At 30.8% G+C, this 26,337-nt stretch overlaps 1 protein-coding gene across 5 annotated transcripts in view; it reads right to left on the reverse strand.

The window, feature by feature from the left end:
• The window catches only part of LOC145260379 (cytochrome P450 3A18-like), a 160,992-nt gene that overhangs the window by 1,971 nt on the left and 132,684 nt on the right, over positions 1-26,337 (reverse strand). For all 5 annotated transcript variants that reach the window (XM_080118327.1, XM_080118328.1, XM_080118329.1 and 2 more), the window contains 5 exons: positions 14,161-14,285; positions 13,416-13,542; positions 11,973-12,130; positions 11,307-11,395; positions 4,037-4,174 (listed from right to left, as the gene is read on the reverse strand). In XM_080118327.1, the coding sequence (XP_079974453.1) occupies positions 4,037-4,174; positions 11,307-11,395; positions 11,973-12,130; positions 13,416-13,542; positions 14,161-14,285 (637 nt within the window). The remainder of the gene's footprint in view (positions 1-4,036; positions 4,175-11,306; positions 11,396-11,972; positions 12,131-13,415; positions 13,543-14,160; positions 14,286-26,337) is intronic.

Below are 26,337 nucleotides of genomic sequence, written 5' to 3' on the forward strand. Positions count from 1 at the left end.
AGTAATCGCTCGTAATGGAAATTTGGTAAATTGGATTACTTAAGGGGGCGGTTGATCAAGAATTTGTTTATGTTGGACTTGAATACAACCAAGTTGTAGTCAGCTGGGAAGCAGGCAAATGGAAGAGAATTCCACTGGCTTGCAGTTCTCGGAAAGAAGCTTTGTTCATGGAATCTACGTTTTGATTTAGGCACAGATATTAAAGAGTGGGGAAAATTATTGACAATGGTTTCAGCTAGACGTGACAAAAGCAGAATGTTGATATTATTACCATCAGAGGTGAAATGTGGAATTAGATTTGTTAGTCTTCGATTGACGAGTGAAAGGCAATTATGGTTGAGGTCCTAGTAATGATGGAAAACCATCTTGGTTGGACTTGATTAGGATTTACATAATAAAAACGTTTAATGAAGTAAATAGTTGCAGCATGGTTCTTGGCTTGAATTGTTTATAGAAGACTAGCCTGGGTGCCCGGCGTTGCCCGGGTGTTTGGAGGTTTTCATTGAGAAAAAAAAATTGTAGTAGGTAGGCAGGCTCAAACCTGTACAGCGGAGGAGGAAAAGAATGTGAAAATAAAAAGTGATGGCTTTGCTGTTGTATCCATCGCCAAAACCGGAAGTGGCGAAGGTTTAAATTAAGGTTAGTCAATTGAAAAATGGCGATAACTTTCGAAAATATCGGTGAAAAAAGCGACCCCTCCCTGTAGAAAAGTTCCCAGTTGAGGGTGAAAGAATTAATATTCTTGGCTAATTTTTTGATATTTGTCGTCCAAAGGGTCGAGCTTCAAAACGATACAGATCTCGTGAAAATCTGTCGAAAGTTTTAGACATACATACATACGTACATGCATTAAAACAGACAGGTGAGATTTATATTATAGACTAGCAGGGGGTACCCAGCATTGCCCGGGTGTTTGGAGATGTGTGCTGAGCCGAAAAATAATAGTAGGGAGGCAGGCTCGAACCCGTGATGCAAAGGCGGAAAAGAAAGTGAAAGAAAATGACGCGACAGGAAGTGAAAAGCATTCAAATTTAGCGATGACAATCAAAAAGTTGACTTGCAGAAATGAATAATTAAGTGAATGAGTTCACACAGATGCAGAAATGAACGCCTGGCTTAAGTTAAGAATCACGCACTTAACTCTGGCTGTAGGCCAGTTTCTGCCAGATCTGTTCCCGATGTTGGGGAAAACCAGCTCCCCCTTAAAACGGAGAGCTCTGGCAGCATCCAAATCAATAGCAATTGTCTAATATGAAGGGTTTCCCCAACATTGATCGAATTGCCTTTCTGGATATCCCTGGCAGGAAAACCAGGCGCTGCTGTTTGCTTTGATTAGTTTCGCTTTTATACGAAAAAGACAAACAAACATTGGAAAAAGAACAACATGGAGGAAACTTTTTAAAAGTCAATCAAAATAAAGACAGAGATGACGTCCATTTGCAAATCAAAGATATTATCCTCTAGGAAGTATAAGGAAAGTTCTCCATAATAGTAACCATGGACATGCAAAAACGTGCACGCCCATATTGCCTTTTATATAATAGATTAGAGGGGGTACTCAGCATTGCCCGGGTGTTTGGAGGTGTGTGTGGGGGGGAAGGGGGGAAGTCAAAACAAAATAGAAAATAAAGAATAAGCAAACGTAATAACCCTGTTTAAATATTAAAAAGAAAACAAAAAACAAACAAACATGATGCAAAATAAAAATAAGCGAACGTAATAACCTTGTTGAAATATAAAAAAAAAAACAAAAAAACAAACATGATGCAAAATAAAGAATAAGCGAACGTAATAACCCTGTTTAAATATTAAAAAAAACAAAAAAGATGCAAAATAAAGAATAAGCGAACGTAATAACCCTGTTTAAATATTAAAAAAAAAACAAAAAAAACAAACATGATGCAAAATAAAGAATAAGCGAACGTAGTAACCCTGTTTAAATATAAAAAAAACAAAAAAAAAACAAAACAAACATGATGCAAAATAAAGAATAAGCGAACGTAATAACCCTCTTTAAATATTAAAAAAAAACAAAAACAAACATGATGCAAAATAAAGAATAAGCGAACGTAGTAACCCTGTTTAAATATTAAAAAAACAAAAACAAAAATGATGCAAAATAAAGAATAAGCGAACGTAATAACCCTCTTTAAATATTAAAAAAAAACAAAAAAAACAAACATGATGCAAAATAAAGAATAAGCGAACGTAATAACCCTCTTTAAATATTAAAAAAAACAAAAAAACAAACATGATGCAAAATAAAGAATAAGCGAACGTAGTAACCCTGTTTAAATATTAAAAAAACAAAAAAACAATCATGATGCAAAATAAAGAATAAGTGAACGTAATAACCCTGTTTAAATATTTAAAAAAACAACAAACAAACATGATGCAAAATAAAGAATAAGCGAACGATGTTAAAACTTATTAAAAAAAAAAATGAAAAACAAAAACAAAAAAAAAACAGCAAACGTGATGGAAAAATAATTAACGAACGAGGGAAAAAATGGTATAAATAATCCTGTTTCAATATTAAAACTTTAAAAATCGAAAAAAAAAAGTCTTACATCTCGGCTCGAATGTGCAATCTTAAGATAACAACGCTGTTACTTAACTGACTGAGCTATGATCGCGTTAGTGAAATTAGCTCTGTTTTTTTATATATTTAAACTAATTCAAGAAAGAACGTTTTTTGCGTATGCGTGTATGGTTAAATTGTCATGAAAGAACGACTTTTTGCTACCCCTCCCTGGTCGACTGTTTGGAAATGTACCACGACTTACACTGACAAATGAAAATGTTATAAGTAACGGATGAGAAAATAGACAAGTTGGCCTCGGTTTCAATTTCATGTTATTCTCAATAACTAAATTATATACTAGTGGATCTATCCATTCAACAGATAATGTGCGGTAACATTTTTGGACATGTGCCAAGACCCACACTGACAAGAAGGACTTGAGAGAAAGTAGGGATAAATAAAGACTTGGTCAGAGATATGGCGATTTAGATGTCAATTTGTGAAATGAGGGAGATGGACAAAAATGATTTTTGTGAATGAAAGCGAGAAAAACATTGTTAACAATGAAAAAAACCTGAGTTATGTTCACTCTGGGTTGAGGCGTTAATTATCCTGAATTATAAAATCAATAAGGTTGTAAGGAGACAATCCAATTCTAACTGCCATTTGTTTGATTCAAAGTTTCTCCCCAGGTTGTGGAGATATCATGCCTTAATTTTGAGGGATTTAAAAATAACTAAATGAAATAATTAACTGTCCTGATCAGGCGCTTCCTAGGATTATTCAACCTAATGTATACTTTATTTTACAAATAACCAGCAGTGCGTAGGTGGGGGAGGGTTTTTTTTTTTGGGCCCCTAAAAGTGAGTGGTTTAGTGGCATGACACTCAAATTGCAGTTTTACAAAACAATATAAAAATGTCGCTAATGCATATGCAGAAGGCGATTTATGTAACTAGATGTCAAACTATTCAAAATGACTGAATTATGTTCAGATACATTTGTAGCACTATGGGATGCGGTTTTAATTGTAATGAATTAGAAAATTAATTAGAATGTAAAGAAGACAATCCATTTCATGCTTTCATTTGTTTGATGCAAAGTTATCCCCAAGTTGTGGAATTATTCACATATAGCTTAGATATGGGTAGAATATGCGTTGGAACAGATACATTGAGAGCATTGCCAAGGCTGCTGCGAAGAAGGTGGGCTCTCTCTACCATGCTAGAAAGCTACTTATGCCTGAAAGTATCCTGTACCTCTATAAGTCTACCATTAGCCCATGTATGGAGTACTGCTGTCACATTTGGGCTGATGCATCTGCTACTTGTCTCTCACTCCTGGACAGGGTTTAAAAAAGAGTCGCCAACCTGATAGGTCCTGAACTGTCATCTAGGCTTCAGCCTCTGTCCCATCGATGAGATGTTGCATCCCTCTACCTGTTTTACAAGTATTTTAATGGTGAATGCTCTGTGGGGAAAATTGAATAAAAAAAAAAATTTTTTTAATTACCTCTCAGGGTCAAATTTCTCTGGTTCAGGCCAATACTCTGGATTATGGTGAATGTCATAGACAGGAATGATTACTTCTGTATGCTTTGGAATATTCCAATTCTTTATTGTAATGTCTTTGCTGCTTTCTCTTGTAATCCTGAAAGAAAAGAGCAAAAGAATAGAATCTATAAAATAATACACTTGTACCTTCATTTGTATGTTATCACCTTCACCCCAATTTTGCATTCTTCATTGAACAATTAATTATTGAACCCTGTCAGGGAGAGAGCAGTATGGTTAGATTTCGGCTAATCGAGTAGATGTAGGTCGACCTCTACAATTATTTAAATCTGACAGAGACAAAGCCGCATGTAAGAGTCCATTAACAAAAATTTTGCATCTTGAGACGTCATAATTAGGCATGGGGGAGTGACGGCGACCAAAATAGTAAATGACTATTGAGCGACGTGTTTCCACCGCCCTATGATCTGCATCTTTATGAGTTCCAGTTTCGATTCTGATGTCAACGATCTTTGAGAACCATCTTTACTTATGATTAACTTTTGAGTTAATAAAGGTTTTCATCTTCATCATCATCAAGTAAAGTCCAGATCATGGTGAGTCGTATCACTAGAAATAATATCATTAAACATTAAAATAAATTAATAAAACAAATACATATTAATATCCCATTATAATCAATAGGAATGCCACCACAATATTAATATTATTTAACACATAATTGATTGCCCTGTATGGTGTCTGTGTGGGAAACAAGGCGATCCCCAAAATGAACTCATCTTGAATAGGAATTGTTAAATCTTATCATAAGGAGGATGATTTGAAACACGGTCACAATAAGCAGATAAATATTTATTCTGGTCCTTGTAGACTAGACAGGAAAGGGTTCAGCATCTATTCTATTCTACTATTCAAGTATAGGATATATGGAGACCGACCTTTACAACTGCTTACAAAACATGAAGCAAAAAAAGACATTATTATATCAATATGAACATTGTGCATACTGTATATTACTTCTTCAAATTTTAGTGTCCGTGGTGATAGTGGGAGTACATGTGATGTAAGGGATTAAAAACTCCTCAGCCCTCCTCTAAATATGACTAAAAATAAAATATTAGTCAAGTTTAAATATAAAAACCAATGAAATTAATTGAATATAAATTTTATTTGACATGAGTGACTGACAAAAGAGTTTTATTTTATGTGTGCTTGTTTGAGAAAGCTGTTAATGTCAATCAAATTGGGGGAAAATCTTCTTTACTTTAAGAAAAATAAAAACGATTTTTGCATATATATACTAGTTGACTTTGCTGACTTTGCAAAGTTCGCTACATGAAATACTTAAAAGATTAATTAAAAATAAACATTTCATTGAGAATTTTGTTCTGAATATGAAACAAAATGTTTCTTATTTATTTGTATAGATAAACATTGATATTTTGGTTACTTTGTTGAAAATATAGAAAGTTTATTTTAAAATATCGGTATTAAAAGATCACACAAATTTCTCATTTTTTAGTGACACTATGCCACAAGAAAGGAAAAAGAAAAAACAAACAACAACAATATTTATACGCCTGCAGAAAACATTATATCACTGAAACTAATTAGATTTGAAATAAATAAATAAAAACTCTTCAGCCGTCCTCTTTTTTTTTTTTAAATTTGTTTATTACATTTTAATCCTAAACAAGGCACATTGCCACTTTGGTGTAGGGGGCTACTATCAGGGGCAGTAACTACTGGGGCACTATGTTGGGATTTGGGCAGCAAGATGTCGGTTCACGTTACACTTGAACTTCTGCATGTCAGTACAGTTGGGGAAGCAGGGATATGGAATGGAATTCCAGAGTCTAGAGGTTCTGGGGAAGAAACTACTGGAGTAGAAAGATCTTTTACATCTAGGGATCTTTACTGCGTGGGGGTGAGATTTAGCTGCCTGTCGGGTTTGTCAAGGGTGTCTACGTCGTGGAGGCACAAGTGTCTGCAGTTCGTCAGAGCATTTACCATTAAAATACTTGTAGAACAGGCAGAGGGATGCAACGTTTCGTCGATGGAACAGAGGCTGAAGCCTAGATGCCAGTTCAGGGCTTATTAGATTGGTGACTCTCTTTTGAACCTTGTCTAGGAGCGAGAGACTAGCAGCAGATGCACCAGCCCAAATGTGACAGCAATACTCCATACATGGGCGAATGGTGGCCTTATAGAGGTACAGGATAATTTCAGGTGTCAGTAGTTTTCTAGCACAGTAGAGAGAGCCTACCTTCTTCACCTCGGCCCTGGCAATGTTTTCAATGTAATTGTTCCAACTAATGTTTCCTGTGAATGTTAGGCCAAGCAGTTTGAAAGATGTACTCTCAGATAGGGAGTCACTGGCCATTGCTATTGGTGGCAGAGAAGGTTTCTTGTAATTATTGAAGGAAACCAGTTTAGTCTTGGCAGCATTGAATGTGACAATCCATTTTTGTCCCCATTCCACTACAGATTGGAGGTCATCCTCTAGTGTTTTTGCCATTTCTTTAGTTATGTGTTCATTTGTTTTTCTGTCATGCCTGTTATAGAGTGTGGTGTCATCAGCATATATACCCATCTCAGAGGCAGTTTTGTCGGGGAGGTCATTAATAAATATTAGGAACAATAGAGGTTCAAGGATAGACCCCTGAGGCACTCCCGCATTTATATCATATTGTTTAGATGTACGACCATCGAGATCAACCTGGATTGTTCTCGTATCTAAGAAGGATTTAATTATGTTAAGTATTCTACCAGTGATACCATATGATTTAATTTTCCTGAGGAGACCCTCATGCCATACCCTGTCAAAATCCTTAGATATATCTAGAACCACCGCTCTGCCCTCCCCCGCTTTGTCCAGTGAATGGTATATACGTTCAGAGATTACAGTGAGGATGTCTGCTGTGGAACGTGCTTGTCTAAATCCATATTGTTTGTCAGTCAGAAGTTTAGCATCTGTAAGGTGACGGACTAGAGCATGGTTAATTATGGTCTCAAATATTTTGGCGAAAAGTGTGAGGAGAGTGATGGGGCGATAATTTGATGGGTCAGTTCTTTTGCCAGAATTCTTGAATACTGGTTCCACAGAAGCAGTTTTCCAACAGCCCGGAAAGCATGATTCATTAAGGCATTTGTTGTAGAGTTTGGAGAAAACTGGAGCTACTTCAGCTGAGCACTTTTTTAATAACACCGCTGGGATGAGATCAGGTCCACATGCTTTTGAAATGTCAAGGTTTTTTATGATAGCATGCACCTGAGCAGGGGTGATTTTTAGATCGTCTAGCGTGGCGTCTGTCCGCAAAGGAAAGTCAGGCAGGGGTCAGAAAGTTGGAAAGGTCCAGGGTGGAATTTGAGGCAAACCCGCTGGCAAGCATATTAGCCTTGTTGGTTGCTGAGCAAACAACCTCATGATTGTTGGTTAGTGGGGGAATTGTTGATTGCCCATTATTTACTACACTGTTGTAGATTTTCCAGAAGTCACGAGTTCCTAATTTTTGTGCTTCGATGCGTTTTTTAGTGGTTTCAGTAAATTCTCTGTTGGCTGTCACTATTTCTTTCTTAACGTTACTTCTAGCTTCTATATACTTCTGTCTGTTTGAACTAGACTTATGTCGGTTAAATCTGTGGTATGCATGCTGCCTTTGAGCCTGTGAGCAATGCTGCCTTTGAGCAATGGCAGTTGCGCAAGTAGAAGTAAACCATTGGAGCGAGTGGGGCTTGCTATAAAATTTACACATGGGAACATGTGCTTCAATTGCTGTTTTGAACCATTCAGTTGTCTCATTTGCGCACTGTTCAGCAGGAAGAGAAAAAATATTTCCCCATGGGATATCTCTGATAAGATCTCTGATGGCTTCCCAGTCAGCCTTTTTAAAATATCTTGTTGTTTTGAGCACTAGCTCTTCAGTTTTGGGTCTAGAGTTTAGGGCGATTTCGACGATTATTACTGCATGATCAGCGTTCCCAAGTGGGCTGTCAGCATTTGTTATACAATCCTTGGGAACTGTAGTCAGAAACAAATCTAGAAGTGATGCGTGTTGTTCTTGCTGGTCACGGAAACGGGTTGGAAACGTAACCATTTGTGATAGGGAGTGAGATATAGCGAAGCTGTGTGTTGTGCTGCCTGCTGCATCTGTGTGAGTAGAGAATCCAAGCCAGTTTTGGTGGTGAACATTAAAGTCATCAAATACATGTACTTGTGCACTAGTGTCGAGGGAGCAGTCCTGGGTCTAAATATGGCAAAAAAAAAGTTTTAAATATAGATAAACATTGACATTTTGGTAACTTTGAAACAAATTTTTTTAGCTTTCAAATGTGACCGTAAAAAAAGGAAAAGAAAAACGAAATTAATTTGCTTATTCACTTGCAATTTAGAAATAGATCAAACTTGGTGAAAATATAGGCAGGAAGATTTTAAAAGAAAATGCTAAATATTTGTCCGAGAAAGAAAACAATCTTGTGAAGCAAAACCATTTGTTATATTAAAATCAATAAATTGAATAAACAAAAATCAATAACAAAATAATAGTTAATTAGAGATTGGTTCTCGACATGAGAAGCTTATATCAACAGCCAACCTCTATTCAGTTCACAATCCTCATGATTAAAAAACTTTATTTAAAAAAAATCGCAGTTAAAAGACCAGACAGATTTTCCTTTGACACAAGGAAGGAAAAAAAAAAGAAAAAAAATGTTTCTATGCCTGAAGAAAACGTTATATCGACGAAACTAATTTGATTTTAAATAAATAAATATTTATTTAAAAATATATACAGGCTGGAGCATAAAAGCTGTTACAAAATAAAACTCAGATTTTTCCCAACGAAATATTTTCTTACAAAACCCAATTACAAAAAAATGATTAGCAAATATGGAAGGAACAATATGACATAAGTATTATTCAGAATGTTTCCCTTGAGTCTTCACTGCACTATGTAATCTTTTTGGGGAAATCATCTATAACAGCACGCACAACATCTAAGCATATTTTCTCCCAGCATTTGTTCAATTTTTTCTTAAGGTTCAATTTTATGTACAAGGAGTAGAGCAGGCTTCACTCTCCAGGATTGACCACAAAGAATAATCAAAAGCATTAAGATCAGGTGATGAGGAAGATCATAATTCTTTGTTCATCCAGGGTGGACAGTTGGCTCTACACCGTTGCTGTGTTACATGGGCAGTGTGACTTATCGCATTATCTTGTTGGAGAGTCCAAACTTCATCACCATACACAGAATTACATTATGGGGTCAGTGCACCTTCAAGAATGCTTTCAATTTAATGTTCGTTGTTAATCTTGACCTCTTGAGGGAGAAAAACGAGTGGAGATTTCATGCTCTCAGAAATGCCTGGTCAGACCATCACTGATGCTGGTTTCTGCATTCTAAAAACCTTTCCTGCATTATCAACAAGGACTCTATCATTTTGATGATTGTGGAATTGTTAAAGTGAGAATAATTTTTCATTAGTGAAGATGATGTTATTGAGCCCTCTCTGATACGGTTTGACAAGAGTTGACTTCTAATGAGTCTCTTCGCAATTGTGGGTGCAGAGAGAAGCTGTCACATTTGGACCTTATAGTGCAACATCTGTAGATCACTTTGACATATTCTTTGCATAGTCTTTGGTAATGTTTGTGATTCCTTGGCCATTTGTCTCACGGATAATATTGGATTTCTTGTGATTTTTCCCCTAAGATTTTAATGAGTTTAGGTGTTCTGGAGGTGCGGGGACAGCCTGATCTTTGTCTATCTTTGATCAACAAAGTGGAAAGATTGCCAGAACCGCTGCGAAAAAGGTAGGTTCTCTCTACCATTCTAGAAAGCTACTAACGCCGAAACTATCCTGTACCTCTATAAGGCCACCATTCGCCCATGTATGGCGTATTGTTGTCATATTTGGGCTGGTGCATCTGCTACTAGTCTCTGACTTCTAGACAAGGTTCAAAAGAGAGTCGCCAACCTGATAGGTCATGAACTGTCATCCAAGCTTCAGCCTCTGTCCCATCGACGAAATGTAGCATCCCTCTGCCTGTTCTACAAGTACTTTAACGGTGAATGCTCAGACAAACTACAAGCACTTGTACCCCCTCTATGTAAATACCTCCGACACACTCAGCAAGCAGTAAAATCCCACCCCTTCACAGTAGAGATCCCTAGATGTAAGAGAGCCTTCTACTCCAGTAGTTTCTTCCCCAGAACTGCTAGACTTTGGAATTCCCTTACAGGTTCCTGCTTCCCCAACTGTACTGACATGCAGAAGTTCAAGTATAGCGTGAACCGACGTCTTGCTGCCCAACTCCCCACATAGTACCCCTTTAGCTTATGTCCCTAATAGTAGCCCCTACATCAAAGTGGCAATGTGCCTTGTTTGGGGTGAAAACATTCCGTCTATTTCTCTAGCATCAATATTTCTGATGCTGCCCTATGACAAATCTTCATTTCAATTCAACAGACATTGTTAAAAGTTATTATGCTTTGTTTCTGAAAAATAGGAATTCATATATTACATTATTATACAATGGCAATAACATAGTAAATTTATTTTAATACTAGCATTTTAGCCCGGCGTTGCCCGGATGTTTGGAGGTGTATGTTGAGCAAAAAAACAAAAAAAAAAAACGGTCAATTTTTTTTAACTTTGACCCCCTATTATAACCCCTTAACATTTATTGTTTTGGGTTCAAATCCAGTTATTAAGTTAGATCCAGTTCCAAGGAACCTATATCTAAAATTTCAAGTGTTTATACCCAAAATTGGCGGAGGAGTTTGGTAGAATTCTCAAAGGTCAAATCGTTGAACTTTGACCCCCTTACAAAGATTGTTCCAAATCTCAGTACCCCGTATATCAAATTTCGAGTCTGTAGACTGAAAATTGACAGAGTTATTGCGTAGGAAAATGTACACACACACACACACACACACACACACACACACACACACACATATATATATGTATAATAGATTATCATAAAAAATAGTTCTAAAATGTTGTAACAGGACTTATGCTCCACCCTGTATATGTTTTGGTTTCTAAAACTTAAAAATTCAAATAATAGATAATAAAATTCCCCTTTTTAAAACCAATATGCATTTCAGTTAACCTTGTGACAAATATTGCATATACATATGCGCATCATATAAAAAAAAGATGGTGCATCTACTGTGTAAAGTGAAATTAACTTGAAATAAGACATTTAGGCTTTTATTGTTAGTGTGAAAAATGGGACCATTTAGGTTCATAAATCTTACCTGCTTGCTATCGGATATTTCCTTAAGGTTTCCGAAATACACTGATCGAGGTAGGTCAGTTTTTGGATATTTTCAAAATCAGCAGGTTCCTAAAAAATGAACAACGGACATTCTGATATGAAAAGCTCCCCAAGGAGTCTTGGAGGAAATACAAAGGATGAAAGGTGTGATAAATATAGTCTAACAAGAAATGTAATATAGTGATCAATGCACTTACCATAATTGACTCTCTCTCTCTCTCTTTCTCTCTCTCTCTCTCTCTCTCTCACTTTCTCATCTTCTCTTTCTTCTTTCTATGTCTTGCTTCAGTTTACTGAGTGCAGTTTTTCAGGTCTTTGTAAAAGTGAGGATGTTTTCTGTAGAGGTGTGTCTACCGTAACACTAATGTGAAATTTAAAAATTTGAAACTTATAGAAAAGGGACATCCTTCCTCTCAATAATCTTTTGAGGGATTGTGACCCTGATGTTGGGAACCTTTAAAATTGCATTTTTGTAGAGCAGGACAAACATCCAAGTTTTCGAGAGCCCCCCCCCCCCGCAAGATCCTATCACAATCACTGCTTATTATTATTACATAAATAACATATCAACATTAAAAACAATAGTCGAATGATGAAAAATAGAAACAATTCTATTGTTTTATAAGAAAAGTAAAATATTACGTACATCTCCTAACACGCCTTTGATTTCGTCTTGTACCTTTTTCTGAATATCAGGATTTACAGCCAGACTGTAGGCCATAAATGATAATGTGGAAGCTACTGATTCGTAACCAACCAAAAAGAAAATTACACATTGGGCAACAATTTCTTCATCAGTAAATTCTGTAAAAAACAAAAAAGACAATGCATTTGTAGCATTTATAATACAATAGCAGCTTGGCCAAATAGCAATTAAAAATGTTAGTAGATGTTGGTAGGTTGGCTAGTGGATATATTTGATAATACATATTAACAATTCTGCATGCCCAATCTTATTGGCAGATGGCCATTACACTGCTCGCCACAACAAAGTATGTAAGTATCTCCATTGGAAGATCTGTGGAGAGATGCAACTTGACAGATCGCCGAACATCTGGGAACATGAACCCCCACCGACAACATCAAGCTGAAAAGTAACCGTGTTCTATGACAAAGACATACAGGCGGGCAGATACATAAAAGACAAGACCATCAAACCAGATATTGTTATATGGAACAAGCCTGAAAGTACTGCACTCATTGTCGATGTCACAGTCTCCAATGATTTTGGCCTTAACAGAGTTGAACGGGAAAAGATAATAAAATATCAGCACTTGAAGAAATGATCTAAAAACGACATGGTCTCTGAAAGAAATAAACATTGTACCTGTTGTGATAGGAGCAACTGGCTTAATAAAAAAGAATCTTCAGAAATACTTAAAAGCAATCCATGGAAGACCAAGCTGTAACGAAATACAGATAGCAGCCATAAAGGGAACAGTATCTATTCTTAAAAGGGGCCTCGAATATAAATTTAAATCATAACAGAATCAAGTGTTAGCTCCAGGAGGGAGCCCCTTGATATCTTAAAACTTACTGAAGTAAAATAAAAAAAAAAAAAGTGATGGTCAGTAAAATTCATTTTTCTGTCTATATTTCGATTACATTTTTTGAAGGAAAATACCAACGATGAAATATGTAATTAATTTGGGCTAATGATAACTATGATATAGTAAGCAATGTACTTACCATACTTGACTCTCTCTCTCTCTCTCTCTCTCTCTCTCTCTCTCTCTCTCTCTCTCTCTCTCTTCTGTTTATGTTCCAGCCACAACTTGTAGAAGAACGGGCAGAATTAGTTAATTGTAGCATGGAGAATAGTTTGGAAAAAAAAAAACTTCCATTCTCTAAAAGTGGTCTGTGTTGCACATTATTAAATTTTTGAGGAAGTAGAAGATTATACAACAGATTTTAGTTACGCACTCATGGGTATTACATGATTGGCTCTAAAATTGCAAAGACTCTGAAGATTTTGAAGACATTTAATTTCATGATAATTATTATAGAAACCCCAAGTAACCATTGAAAAAAAAAAAAAAAAGATAAAAATCGAATAAGAAAGCGATTAAAACAAAATTGATGAATTTACTTCTTTTAAAAATTGTTGTTTTCTGATTTGTATTTACTGGTTTTGTTCCAACAATGCCATTGATTTCTTCTGAAGAATTGGGTTCTTGCTGCGTATTGATCATCATTTGGAGCAAATCATTGTACTCCTAATAATTAAAAGAAAACATTTACTTTTATTAATGAAGAGAAATGATGGTCTTAAACAACCACATCATCACAATAAAAGTATTTTACTGTTTTTTTTTTTTTTTTTTTTTTTCAATAATACAATTTTTGGAATCGCTACTCTAAAAAAATTCATGGTACATTTTGATCACAAATAAATATTTTTATTTGTATTTAAAATCTTTATACTTGAATTAAATATATACAGAGTGTGTCTGATGTTTGAGAACATCACTTAGGTAAATGTGTAGATTAGCGGTGTAAATTATTTGACAAACAAAAATGTATAAAAACAATTTATTTATATATGAAACACATTATTAGACCCAAAGGCTGAAATATAACCAGAAAACATTCATTTTTATTATTTTTTACATTATTTTTTATTGACTAAATGTATGATATTCGAAGCCGCTGTATTGCTTTTAAAATTTGGCCTTTCTAAGGTTTGACAGATTGGACTTTTAAAGCTAAATTTGGCCTTTTTTATGCTCTTTCATTACAAAAAAATATGGCTGCCAAAAACAGTTCATGAAAGAGCTTTTTTTAAGTCAATCTGTCAAACAGCCTTAGTGATGATGATTAATAATAATACTCACATTTTTATTGCCTTTTTTTCTGTCACTCAAAAGAAGCCAACAAAAATCATCAAAGACTTTCCTTTGCTTTGTTATGAAGTTGTAAATATAGGAATACATAATTTTAAAAAGAGGGTAGCAAATATCTGAAAAAAAAAACCCAAAAAACAAAAGAATATTATCAAAATCTATTTCCTCCTCCTTCTCATCATCATCAAAATGTAGAAGGAAACAAAGTCAAAAATGTAAAGAAAATGACTATACGATGCGGTCCTGCCTTTTCTGCCTTTTACTTCCTAACCAGTGCAGCTGAAAAGATTTTGAAGAATTTAATAATAATGCAAAGAACTGTGTAAAGTAATTATGAACACTCAAAAAAAACAGAAAAGATATCAAGAAGCAAAAAAAAAAGAAGACGATATCAAGAAGCAAAAAAACAGAAGATATCAAGAAGTAAAAAAAGATATCAAGAAGCAAAAAAAAAAACAAGATATTAAGAATAAAAAAATGATATCAAGAAGCAAAAAAAAGAAGATATCAAGAAGCAAAAAAAAGAAGATATCAAGAAGCAAAAAAAAGAAGATATCAAGAATAAAAAAAGAAGATATCAAGAAGCAAAAAAAAGAGGATATCAGGAAGCAAAAAAAAGAAGATATCAAGAAGCAAAAAAAAAGAAGATATCAAGAAGCAAAAAAAAGAAGATATCAAGAAGCAAAAAAAAACAGAAGATATCAAGAAGCAAAAAAAGAAGATATCAAGAAGCAATAAAAAGAAGATACCAAGAAGCAAAAAAAAAGAAGATATCAAGAAGCAGAAAAAAGAAGATATCAAGAAGCAAAAAAAAACCAGAAGATATCAAGAAGCAAAAAAAAGAAGATATCAAGAAGCAATAAAAAGAAGATACCAAGAAGCAAAAAAAAAGAAGATATCAAGTAGCAGAAAAAAGAAGATATCAAGTAGCAGAAAAAAGAAGATATAAAGAAGCAAAAAAAAAGAAGATATCAAGAAGCAAAAAAAGAAGATATAAAGAAGCAAAAAAAGAAGATATAAAGAAGCAAAAAAAAGAAGATATCAAGAAGCAAAAAAAGAAGATATCAAGAAGCAAAAAAAAGAAGATATCAAGAAACAAAAAAAAAAAGAAGATATCAAGAATAAAAAAAGAAGATATCAAGAAGCAAAAAAAAGAAGATATTAAGAATAGAAAAAGAAGATATCAAGAATAAAAAAAGAAGATATCAAGAAGCAAAAGAAAGAAGATATTAAGAATAAAAAAGAAGATATCAAGAAGCAAAAAAAAGAAGATATTAAGAATAAAAAAAGAAGATATCAAGAAGCAAAAAAAAGAAGATATCAAGAAGCAAAAAACAGAAGATATCAAGAAGCAAAAAAACAGAAGATATCAAGAAGCAAAAAAAAGAAGATATTAAGAATAAAAAAAGAAGATATCAAGAAGCAAAAAAAAAGAAGATATCAAGAAGCAAAAAAAAGAAGATATCAAGAATAAAAAAAGAAGATATCAAGAAGCAACAAAAAGAAGATATCAAGAAGCAAAAAAAAGAAGATATCAAGAAGCAAAAAAAAAGAAGATATCAAGAAGCAGAAAAAAGAAGATATCAAGAAGCAAAAAAAAAACAGAAGATATCAAGAAGCAAAAAAAAGAAGATATCAAGAAGCAATAAAAAGAAAATACCAAGAAGCAAAAAACAAGAAGATATCAAGAAGCAGAAAAAAGAAGATATCAAGAAGCAAAAAAAAAAACAGAAGATATCAAGAAGCAAAAAAAAGAAGATATCAAGAAGCAATAAAAAGAAGATACCAAGAAGCAAAAAAAAGAAGATATCAAGTAGCAGAAAAAAGAAGATATCAAGTAGCAGAAAAAAGAAGATATCAAGAAGCAAAAAAAAAGAAGATATAATGAAGCAAAAAAGGAAGATATAAAGAAGCAAAAAAAGAAGATATCAAGAAGCAAAAAAAAAGAAGATATCAAGAAGCAAAAAAAGAAGATATAAAGAAGCAAAAAAAAGAAGATATAAAGAAGCAAAAAAAGAAGATATCAAGAAGCAAAAAAAAAGAAGATATCAAGAAGCAAAAAAAAAGAAGATATCAAGAAACAAAAAAAAAGAAGATATCAAGTAGCAGAAAAAAGAAGATATCAAGAAGCAAAAAAAAAGAAGATATCAAGAAGCAAAAAAAAAAGAAGATATCAAGAAGCAAAAAAAAAAGATATCAAGTAGCAGAAAAAAGAAGATATCAAGTAGCAGAAAAAAGAAGATATCAAGAAGCAAAAAAAAAAGAAGATATCAAGAAGCAAAAAAAGAAGATATAAAGAAGCAAAAAAAAGAAGATATCAAGAAGCAAAAAAAAAGAAGATACCAAGAAGCAAAAAAAAAGAAGATACCAAGAAGCAAAAAAAAAGAAGATATCAAGAAGCAAAAAAAAAGAAGATATCAAGAAACAAAAAAAAAGAAGATATCAAGTAGCAGAAAAAAGAAGATATCAAGAAGCAAAAAAAAAGAAGATATCAAGAAGCAAAAAAAGAAGATACCAAGAAGCAACAAAAAAGAAGATATCAAGAGGCAGAAAAAAGAAGATATCAAGAAGCAAAAAAAAAGAAGATATCAAGAAGCAAAAAAAGAAGATATCAAGAAGAAAAAAAAGAAGATATCAAGAAGCAAAATAAGAAGATATCAAGAAGCAAAAAAAAGAAGATATCAAGAAGCAAAAAACAGAAGATATCAAGTAGCAGAAAAAAGAAGATATAAAGAAGAAAAAAAGAAGATATCAAGAAGCAGAAAAAAGAAGATATAAAGAAGCAAAAAAAAGAAGATATAAAGAAGCAAAAAAAAAAGAAGATATCAAGAAGCAAAAAAAGAAGATATAAGAAGCAAAAAAAGAAGATATCAAGAAGCAAAAAAAAGAAGATATCAAGAAGCAAAAAAAAAGAAGATATCAAGAAGCAAAAAAAAGAAGATATAAAGAAGAAAAAAAGAAGATATCAAGAAGCAGAAATAAGAAGATATAAAGAAGGAAAAAAAGAAGATATCAAGAAGCAAAAAAAAAGAAGATATAAAGAAGAAAAAAAGAAGATATCAAGAAGCAGAAAAAAGAAGATGAAAAGAATAAAAAAAAGAAGATATCAAGAAGCAGAAAAAAGAAGATATCAAGAAGCAAAAAAAAGAAGATATCAAGAAGCAAAAAAAAAGAAGATATCAAGAACCAAAAAAAAAGAAGATATCAAGAAGCAAAAAAAAAAAGAATATATCAAGAAGCAAAAAAAAGAAGATATCAAGAAGCAAAAAAAAAAGATATAAAAAAAAAAGAATATATCAAGAAGCAAAAAAAGAAGATATCAAGAAGCAAAAAAAGAACAGAAGATACAAAGAAGGAAAAAAAGAAGATATCAAGTAGCAGAAAAAAGAAGATATCAAGTAGCAGAAAAAAGAAGATATCAAGAAGCAAAAAAAAAGAAGATATAATGAAGCAAAAAAGGAAGATATAAAGAAGCAAAAAAAAGAAGATATAAAGAAGCAAAAAAAGAAGATATCAAGAAGCAAAAAAAAAGAAGATATCAAGAAGCAAAAAAAGAAGATATAAAGAAGCAAAAAAAAGAAGATATAAAGAAGCAAAAAAAGAAGATATCAAGAAGCAAAAAAAAAGAAGATATCAAGAAGCAAAAAAAAAGAAGATATCAAGAAACAAAAAAAAAGAAGATATCAAGTAGCAGAAAAAAGAAGATATCAAGAAGCAAAAAAAAAGAAGATATCAAGAAGCAAAAAAAAAAGAAGATATCAAGAAGCAAAAAAAAAAGATATCAAGTAGCAGAAAAAAGAAGATATCAAGTAGCAGAAAAAAGAAGATATCAAGAAGCAAAAAAAAAAGAAGATATCAAGAAGCAAAAAAAGAAGATATAAAGAAGCAAAAAAAAGAAGATATCAAGAAGCAAAAAAAAAGAAGATACCAAGAAGCAAAAAAAAGAAGATATCAAGAAGCAAAAAAAAAGAAGATATCAAGAAACAAAAAAAAAGAAGATATCAAGTAGCAGAAAAAAGAAGATATCAAGAAGCAAAAAAAAAGAAGATATCAAGAAGCAAAAAAAGAAGATACCAAGAAGCAACAAAAAAGAAGATATCAAGAGGCAGAAAAAAGAAGATATCAAGAAGCAAAAAAAAAGAAGATATCAAGAAGCAAAAAAAGAAGATATCAAGAAGAAAAAAAAGAAGATATCAAGAAGCAAAAAAAGAAGATATCAAGAAGCAAAAAAAAGAAGATATCAAGAAGCAAAAAACAGAAGATATCAAGAAGCAAAAAAAAGAAGATATAAAGAAGAAAAAAAGAAGATATCAAGAAGCAGAAAAAAGAAGATATAAAGAAGCAAAAAAAAGAAGATATAAAGAAGCAAAAAAAAAAGAAGATATCAAGAAGCAAAAAAAGAAGATATAAGAAGCAAAAAAAGAAGATATCAAGAAGCAAAAAAAAGAAGATATCAAGAAGCAAAAAAAAAGAAGATATCAAGAAGCAAAAAAAAGAAGATATAAAGAAGAAAAAAAGAAGATATCAAGAAGCAGAAATAAGAAGATATAAAGAAGGAAAAAAAAAAGATATCAAGAAGCAAAAAAAAGAAGATATAAAGAAGAAAAAAAGAAGATATCAAGAAGCAGAAAAAAGAAGATGAAAAGAATAAAAAAAAGAAGATATCAAGAAGCAGAAAAAAGAAGATATCAAGAAGCAAAAAAAAAGAAGATATCAAGAAGCAAAAAAAAAGAAGATATCAAGAACCAAAAAAAAAGAAGATATCAAGAAGCAAAAAAAAAAAGAAGATATCAAGAAGCAAAAAAAAGAAGATATCAAGAAGCAAAAAAAAAAGATATAAAAAAAAAGAATATATCAAGAAGCAAAAAAAGAAGATATCAAGAAGCAAAAAAAGAACAGAAGATACAAAGAAGGAAAAAAAGAAGATATCAAGAAGCAAAAAAAAGAAGATACCAAAAAGCAAAAAAAAGAAGATATCAAGAAGCAAAAAAAAAGATATCAAGAAGCAAAAAAAAAAGAAGACATCAAGAAGCAAAAAAAAGAAGATATCAAGAAGCAAAAAAAAAGAAGATATCAAGAAGCAGAAAAAAAGGAGATATCAAGAAGCAAAAAAAAGAAGATATCAAGAAGCAAAAAAACAGAAGATATCAAGAAGCAAAAAAAGAAGATATCAAGAGGCAGAAAAAAAGGAGATATCAAGAAGCAAAAAAAAGGAGATATCAAGAAGCAAAAAAAAAGGAGATATCAAGAAGCAAAACAAAGAAGATATCAAGAAGCAAAAAAAAAAAAGATATCAAGAAGCAAAAAAAAAAGATATCAAGAAGCAAAAAAAAAGGAGATATCAAGAAGCAAAAAAAAGAAGATATAAAGAAGCAGAAAAAAAGGAGATTTCAAGAAGCAAAAAAACAGAAGATATCAAGAAGCAAAAAAAAAAGAAGATATCAAGAAGCAAAAAACAGAAGATATCAAGAAGCAAAAAAACAGAAGATATCAAGAAGCAAAAAAAAGAAGATATCAAGAAGCAAAAAAACAAGAAGATATCCAGAAGCAAAAAAACAGAAGATATCAAGAAGCAAAAAAAAGAAGATATCAAGAAGCAAAAAAACAGAAGATATCAAGAAGCAGAAAAAAGAAGATATAAAGAAGGAAAAAAAGAAGATATCAAGAAGCAAAAAAAAAAGAAGATATCAAGAAGCAAAAAAACAGAAGATATACAGAAGCAGAAAAAAGAAGATATCAAGAAGCAGAAAAAAGAAGATATCAAGAAGCAAAAAAACAGAAGATATCAAGAAGCAAAAAAAAAAGCTATCAAGAAGCAAAAAAAAGGAGATATCAAGAACCAAAAAAAAGAAGATATCAAGAAGCAGAAAAAAGAAGATATCAAGAAGCAAAAAAAAAGAAGATATCAAGAAGCAAAAAAAAGAAGATATCAAGAAGCAGAAAAAAGAAGATATCAAGAAGCAGAAAAAAGAAGATATCAAGAAGCAAAAAAAAAGAAGATATCAAGAAGCAAAAAAAGAAGATATCAAGAAGCAAAAAAAGAAGATATCAAGAAGCAAAAAAAGAAGATATCAAGAAGCAAAAAAAAGAAGATATCAAGAAGCAGAAAAAAGAAGATATAAAGAAGGAAAAAAAGAAGATATCAAGAAGCAAAAAAAGAAGATATCAAGAAGCAAAAAAACAGAAGATATCAAGAAGCAAAAAAAAAGAAGATATCAAGAAGCAAAAAAAAGAAGATATCAAGCAGCAAAAAAACAGAAGATATCAAAAAATAAAAAAAGAAGATATCAAGAAGCAAAAAAACAAGAAGATATCCAGAAGCAAAAAAAACAGAAGATATCAAGAAGCAAAAAAAAAAGATATCAAGAAGCAAAAAAAGGAGATATCAAGAACCAAAAAAAAGAAGATATCAAGAAGCAAAAAAAAGAAGATATCAAGAAGCAAAAAAAAAGAAGATATCAAGAAGCAAAAAAAAGAAGATATCAAGAAGCAGAAAAAAGAAGATATCAAGAAGCAAAAAAAAAGAAGATATCAAGAAGCAAAAAAAGAAGATATCAAGCAGCAAAAAAAGAAGATATCAAGAACCAAAAAAAAGAAGATATCAAGAAGCAGAAAAAAGAAGATATAAAGAAAGAAAAAAAGAAGATATAAAGAAGGAAAAAAAGATTATATCAAGCAGAAAAAAAAGAAGATATCAAGAAGCAAAAAAAGAAGATATCAAGAACCAAAAAAAAAGAAGATATCAAGAAGCAAAAACAAGAAAATATCAAGGAGCAAAAAAAAGAAGATATAAAGAAGGAAAAAAAGAAGATATCAAGAAACAAAAAAAAGAAGATATCCAGAAGCAAAAAAAAGAAGATATAAAGAAGCAGAAAAAAGAAGATATCAAGAAGCAAAAAAAAGAAGATATCTAGAACCAAAAAAAAGAAGATATCAAGAACCAAAAAAAAGAAGATATCAAGAAGCAAAAAAAAAGAAGATATCAAGAAGCAAAAAAAAGAAGATATCAAGGAGAAAAAAAAGAAGATATCAAGAAGCAAAAAAAAGAAGATATCAAGAAACAAAAAAAAGAAGATATCAAGAAGCAAAAAAAAGAAGATATAAAGAGGGAAAAAAAGAAGATATCAAGAAGCAAAAAAAAGAAGATATCTAGAACCAAAAAAAAGAAGATATCAAGAAACAAAAAAAAGAAGATATCTAGAACCAAAAAAAAGAAGATATCAAGAACCAAAAAAAAGAAGATATCAAGAAGCAAAAAAAGAAGATATCAAGAAGCAAAAAAAAGAAGATATCAAGAAGCAGAAAAAAGAAGATATAAAGAAGGAAAAAAAGAAGATATCAAGAAGCAAAAAAAGAAGATATCAAGAAGCAAAAAAACAGAAGATATCAAGAAGCAAAAAAACAGAAGATATCAAGAAGCAAAAAAAAAGAAGATATCAAGAAGCAAAAAAAAGAAGATATCAAGAAGCAAATAAAACAGAAGATATCAAGAAGCAAAAAAAAGAAGATATCAAGAAGCAAAAAAACAAGAAGATATCCAGAAGCAAAAAAACAGAAGATATCAAGAAGCAAAAAAAAAGAAGATATCAAGAAGCAGAAAAAAAGAAGATATCAAGAAGCAAAAAAACAGAAGATATCAAGAAGCAAAAAAAAAAGATATCAAGAAGCAAAAAAAAGGAGATATCAAGAACCAAAAAAAAGAAGATATCAAGAAGCAGAAAAAAGAAGATATCAAGAAGCAAAAAAAAAGAAGATATCAAGAAGCAAAAAAAGAAGATATTAAGAAGCAGAAAAAAGAAGATATCAAGAAGCAAAAAAAAAGAAGATATCAAGAAGCAAAAAAAGAAGATATCAAGAAGCAAAAAAAGAAGATATCAAGAACCAAAAAAAAGAAGATATCAAGAAGCAGAAAAAAGAAGATATAAAGAAAGAAAAAAAGAAGATATAAAGAAGGAAAAAAGATTATATCAAGCAGAAAAAAAAAGAAGATATCAAGAAGCAAAAAAAGAAGATATCAAGAAGCAAAAAAAGAAGATATCAAGAACCAAAAAAAAGAAGATATCAAGAAGCAAAAACAAGAAAATATCAAGGAGCAAAAAAAAGAAGATATAAAGAAGCAAAAAAAGAAGATATCAAGAAGCAAAAAAAAGAAGATATCCAGAAGCAAAAAAAGAAGATATAAAGAAGCAGAAAAAAGAAGATATCAAGAAGCAAAAAAAAGAAGATATCTAGAACCAAAAAAAAGAAGATATCAAGAACCAAAAAAAAGAAGATATCAAGAAGCAAAAAAAAAGAAGATATCAAGAAGCAAAAAAAAGAAGATATCAAGGAGAAAAAAAAGAAGATATCAAGAAGCAAAAAAAAGAAGATATCAAGAAACAAAAAAAAGAAGATATCAAGAAGCAAAAAAAAGAAGATATAAAGAGGGAAAAAAAGAAGATATCAAGAAGCAAAAAAAAGAAGATATCTAGAACCAAAAAAAAGAAGATATCAAGAAACAAAAAAAAGAAGATATCTAGAACCAAAAAAAAGAAGATATCAAGAACCAAAAAAAAGAAGATATCAAGAAGCAAAAAAAGAAGATATCAAGAAGCAAAAAAAAGAAGATATCAAGAAGCAGAAAAAAGAAGATATAAAGAAGGAAAAAAAGAAGATATCAAGAAGCAAAAAAAGAAGATATCAAGAAGCAAAAAAACAGAAGATATCAAGAAGCAAAAAAAAAGAAGATATCAAGAAGCAAAAAAAAGAAGATATCAAGAAGCAAATAAAACAGAAGATATCAAGAAGCAAAAAAAAGAAGATATCAAGAAGCAAAAAAACAAGAAGATATCCAGAAGCAAAAAAACAGAAGATATCAAGAAGCAAAAAAAAAGAAGATATCAAGAAGCAGAAAAAAAGAAGATATCAAGAAGCAAAAAAACAGAAGATATCAAGAAGCAAAAAAACAGAAGATATCAAGAAGCAAAAAAAAGAAGATATAAAGAAGGAAAAAAAGAAGATATCAAGAAGCAAAAAAAAGAAGATATAAAGAAGGAAAAAAAGAAGATATCAAGAAGCAAAAAACAGAACATATCAAGAAGCAAAAAAACAGAAGATATCAAGAACCAAAAAAAGAAGATATCAAGAAGCAAAAACAAGAAGATATCAAGAAGCAAAAAAACAAGAAGATATCAAGAAGCAAAAAAACAGAAGATATCAAGAAGCAAAAAAAAGAAGATATCAAGAAGCAAAAAAACAGAAGATATCAAGAAGCAGAAAAAAGAAGATATAAAGAAGGAAAAAAAGAAGATATCAAGAAGCAAAAAAAAAGAAGATATCAAGAAGCAAAAAAAAAGAAGATATCAAGAAGCAAAAAAAAAAAGATATCAAGAACCAAAAAAAGGAGATATCAAGAACCAAAAAAAAGAAGATATCAAGAAGCAGAAAAAAGAAGATATCAAGAACCAGAAAAAAGAAGATATCATAAGCAAAAAAAAAAGAAGATATCAAGAAGCAAAAAAAGAAGATATCAAGAAGCAAAAAAACAGAAGATATCAAGAAGCAAAAAAAAGAAGATATCAAGAAGCAAAAAAAAGAAGATATCAAGAAGCAAAAAAAAGAAGATATCAAGAAGCAAATAAAACAGAAGATATCAAGAAGCAAAAAAAAGAAGATATCAAGAAGCAAAAAAACAAGAAGATATCCAGAAGCAAAAAAACAGAAGATATCAAGAAGCAAAAAAAAAGAAGATATCAAGAAGCAGAAAAAAAGAAGATATCAAGAAGCAAAAAAACAGAAGATATCAAGAAGCAAAAAAACAGAAGATATCAAGAAGCAAAAAAAAGAAGATATAAAGAAGGAAAAAAAGAAGATATCAAGAAGCAAAAAAAAGAAGATATAAAGAAGGAAAAAAAGAAGATATCAAGAAGCAAAAAACAGAACATATCAAGAAGCAAAAAAACAGAAGATATCAAGAACCAAAAAAAGAAGATATCAAGAAGCAAAAACAAGAAGATATCAAGAAGCAAAAAAACAAGAAGATATCAAGAAGCAAAAAAACAGAAGATATCAAGAAGCAAAAAAAAGAAGATATCAAGAAGCAAAAAAACAGAAGATATCAAGAAGCAGAAAAAAGAAGATATAAAGAAGGAAAAAAAGAAGATATCAAGAAGCAAAAAAAAGAAGATATCAAGAAGCAAAAAAAAAGAAGATATCAAGAAGCAAAAAAAAAAAGATATCAAGAACCAAAAAAAGGAGATATCAAGAACCAAAAAAAAGAAGATATCAAGAAGCAGAAAAAAGAAGATATCAAGAACCAGAAAAAAGAAGATATCATAAGCAAAAAAAAAAGAAGATATCAAGAAGCAAAAAAAAGAAGATATAAAGAAGGAAAAAAAGAAGATATCAAGAAGCAAAAAAAAAGAAGATATCAAGAACAAAAAAAAAGAAGATATCAAGAACCCCAAAAAAGAAGATATCAAGAAGCAAAAAAAAGAAGATATCAAGAACCAAAAAAAAGAAGATATCAAGAAGCAGAAAAAAGAAGATATCAAGGAGAAAAAAAAGAAGATATCAAGAAACAAAAAAAAGAAGATATCAAGAAGCAAAAAAAAGAAGATATCTAGAACCAAAAAAAAGAAGATATCAAGAACCAAAAAAAAGAAGATATCAAGAAGCAAAAAAAAGAAGATATCAAGGAGAAAAAAAAAGAAGATATCAAGAAACAAAAAAAAGAAGATATCAAGAAGCAGAAAAAAGAAGATATAAAGAAGGAAAAAAAGAAGATATCAAGAAGCAAAAAAAAGAAGATATAAAGAAGGAAAAAAAGAAGATATCAAAAAAAAGAAGATATCTAGAAGCAAAAAAAAGAAGATATCAAGAAGCAAAAAAAAGAAGATATAAAGAAGCAAAAAAAAAAGATATCAAAAAAAAGAAGATATCTAGAAGCAAAAAAAAGAAGATATAAAGAAGGAAAAAAAGAAGATATCAAAAAAAAGAAGATATCTAGAAGCAAAAAAAAGAAGATATAAACAAGGAAAAAAAGAAGATATCAAGAAGCAAAAAAAAGAAGATATAAAGAAGGAAAAAAAGAAGATATCAAAAAAAAGAAGATATCTAGAAGCAAAAAAAAGAAGATATCAAGAAGCAGAAAAAAGAAGATATCAAGAAGCAGAAAAAAAGAAGATATCAAGAAGCAGAAAAAAAGAAGATATAAAGAAGGAAAAAAAGAAGATATCAAAAAAAGAAGATATCTAGAAGCAAAAAAAAGAAGATATCAAGAAGCAGAAAAAAAGAAGATATCAAGAAGCAAAAAAAAGAAGATATAAAGAAGGAAAAAAAGAAGATATCAAAAAAAAGAAGATATCTAGAAGCAAAAAAAAGAAGATATAAAGAAGGAAAAAAAGAAGATATCAAAAAAAAGAAGATATCTAGAAGCAAAAAAAAGAAGATATCAAGAAGCAGAAAAAAGAAGATATCAAGAAGCAGAAAAAAAGAAGATATCAAGAAGCAGAAAAAAAGAAGATATAAAGAAGGAAAAAAAGAAGATATCAAAAAAAGAAGATATCTAGAAGCAAAAAAAAGAAGATATCAAGAAGCAGAAAAAAAGAAGATATCAAGAAGCAGAAAAAAAGAAGATATCAAGAAGCAAAAAAAAGAAGATATCAAGAAGCAGAAAAAAAGAAGATATAAAGAAGGAAAAAAAGAAGATATCAAAAAAAAGAAGATATCTAGAAGCAAAAAAAAGAAGATATCAAGAAGCAAAAAAAGAAGATATCAAGAACCAAAAAAAAGAAGATATCAAGAAGCAGAAAAAAGAAGATATAAAGAAAGAAAAAAAGAAGATATAAAGAAGGAAAAAAAGATTATATCAAGCAGAAAAAAAAAGAAGATATCAAGAAGCAAAAAAAGAAGATATCAAGAACCAAAAAAAAGAAGATATCAAGAAGCAAAAACAAGAAAATATCAAGGAGCAAAAAAAAGAAGATATAAAGAAGGAAAAAAAGAAGATATCAAGAAACAAAAAAAAGAAGATATCCAGAAGCAAAAAAAAGAAGATATAAAGAAGCAGAAAAAAGAAGATATCAAGAAGCAAAAAAAAGAAGATATCTAGAACCAAAAAAAAGAAGATATCAAGAACCAAAAAAAAGAAGATATCAAGAAGCAAAAAAAAAGAAGATATCAAGAAGC

Source organism: Euprymna scolopes, chromosome 36 (genome assembly GCF_053919585.1).
Source record: "Euprymna scolopes isolate OS-2025 chromosome 36, ASM5391958v1, whole genome shotgun sequence".
NCBI classification, from domain to species: domain Eukaryota; kingdom Metazoa; phylum Mollusca; class Cephalopoda; order Sepiida; family Sepiolidae; genus Euprymna; species Euprymna scolopes.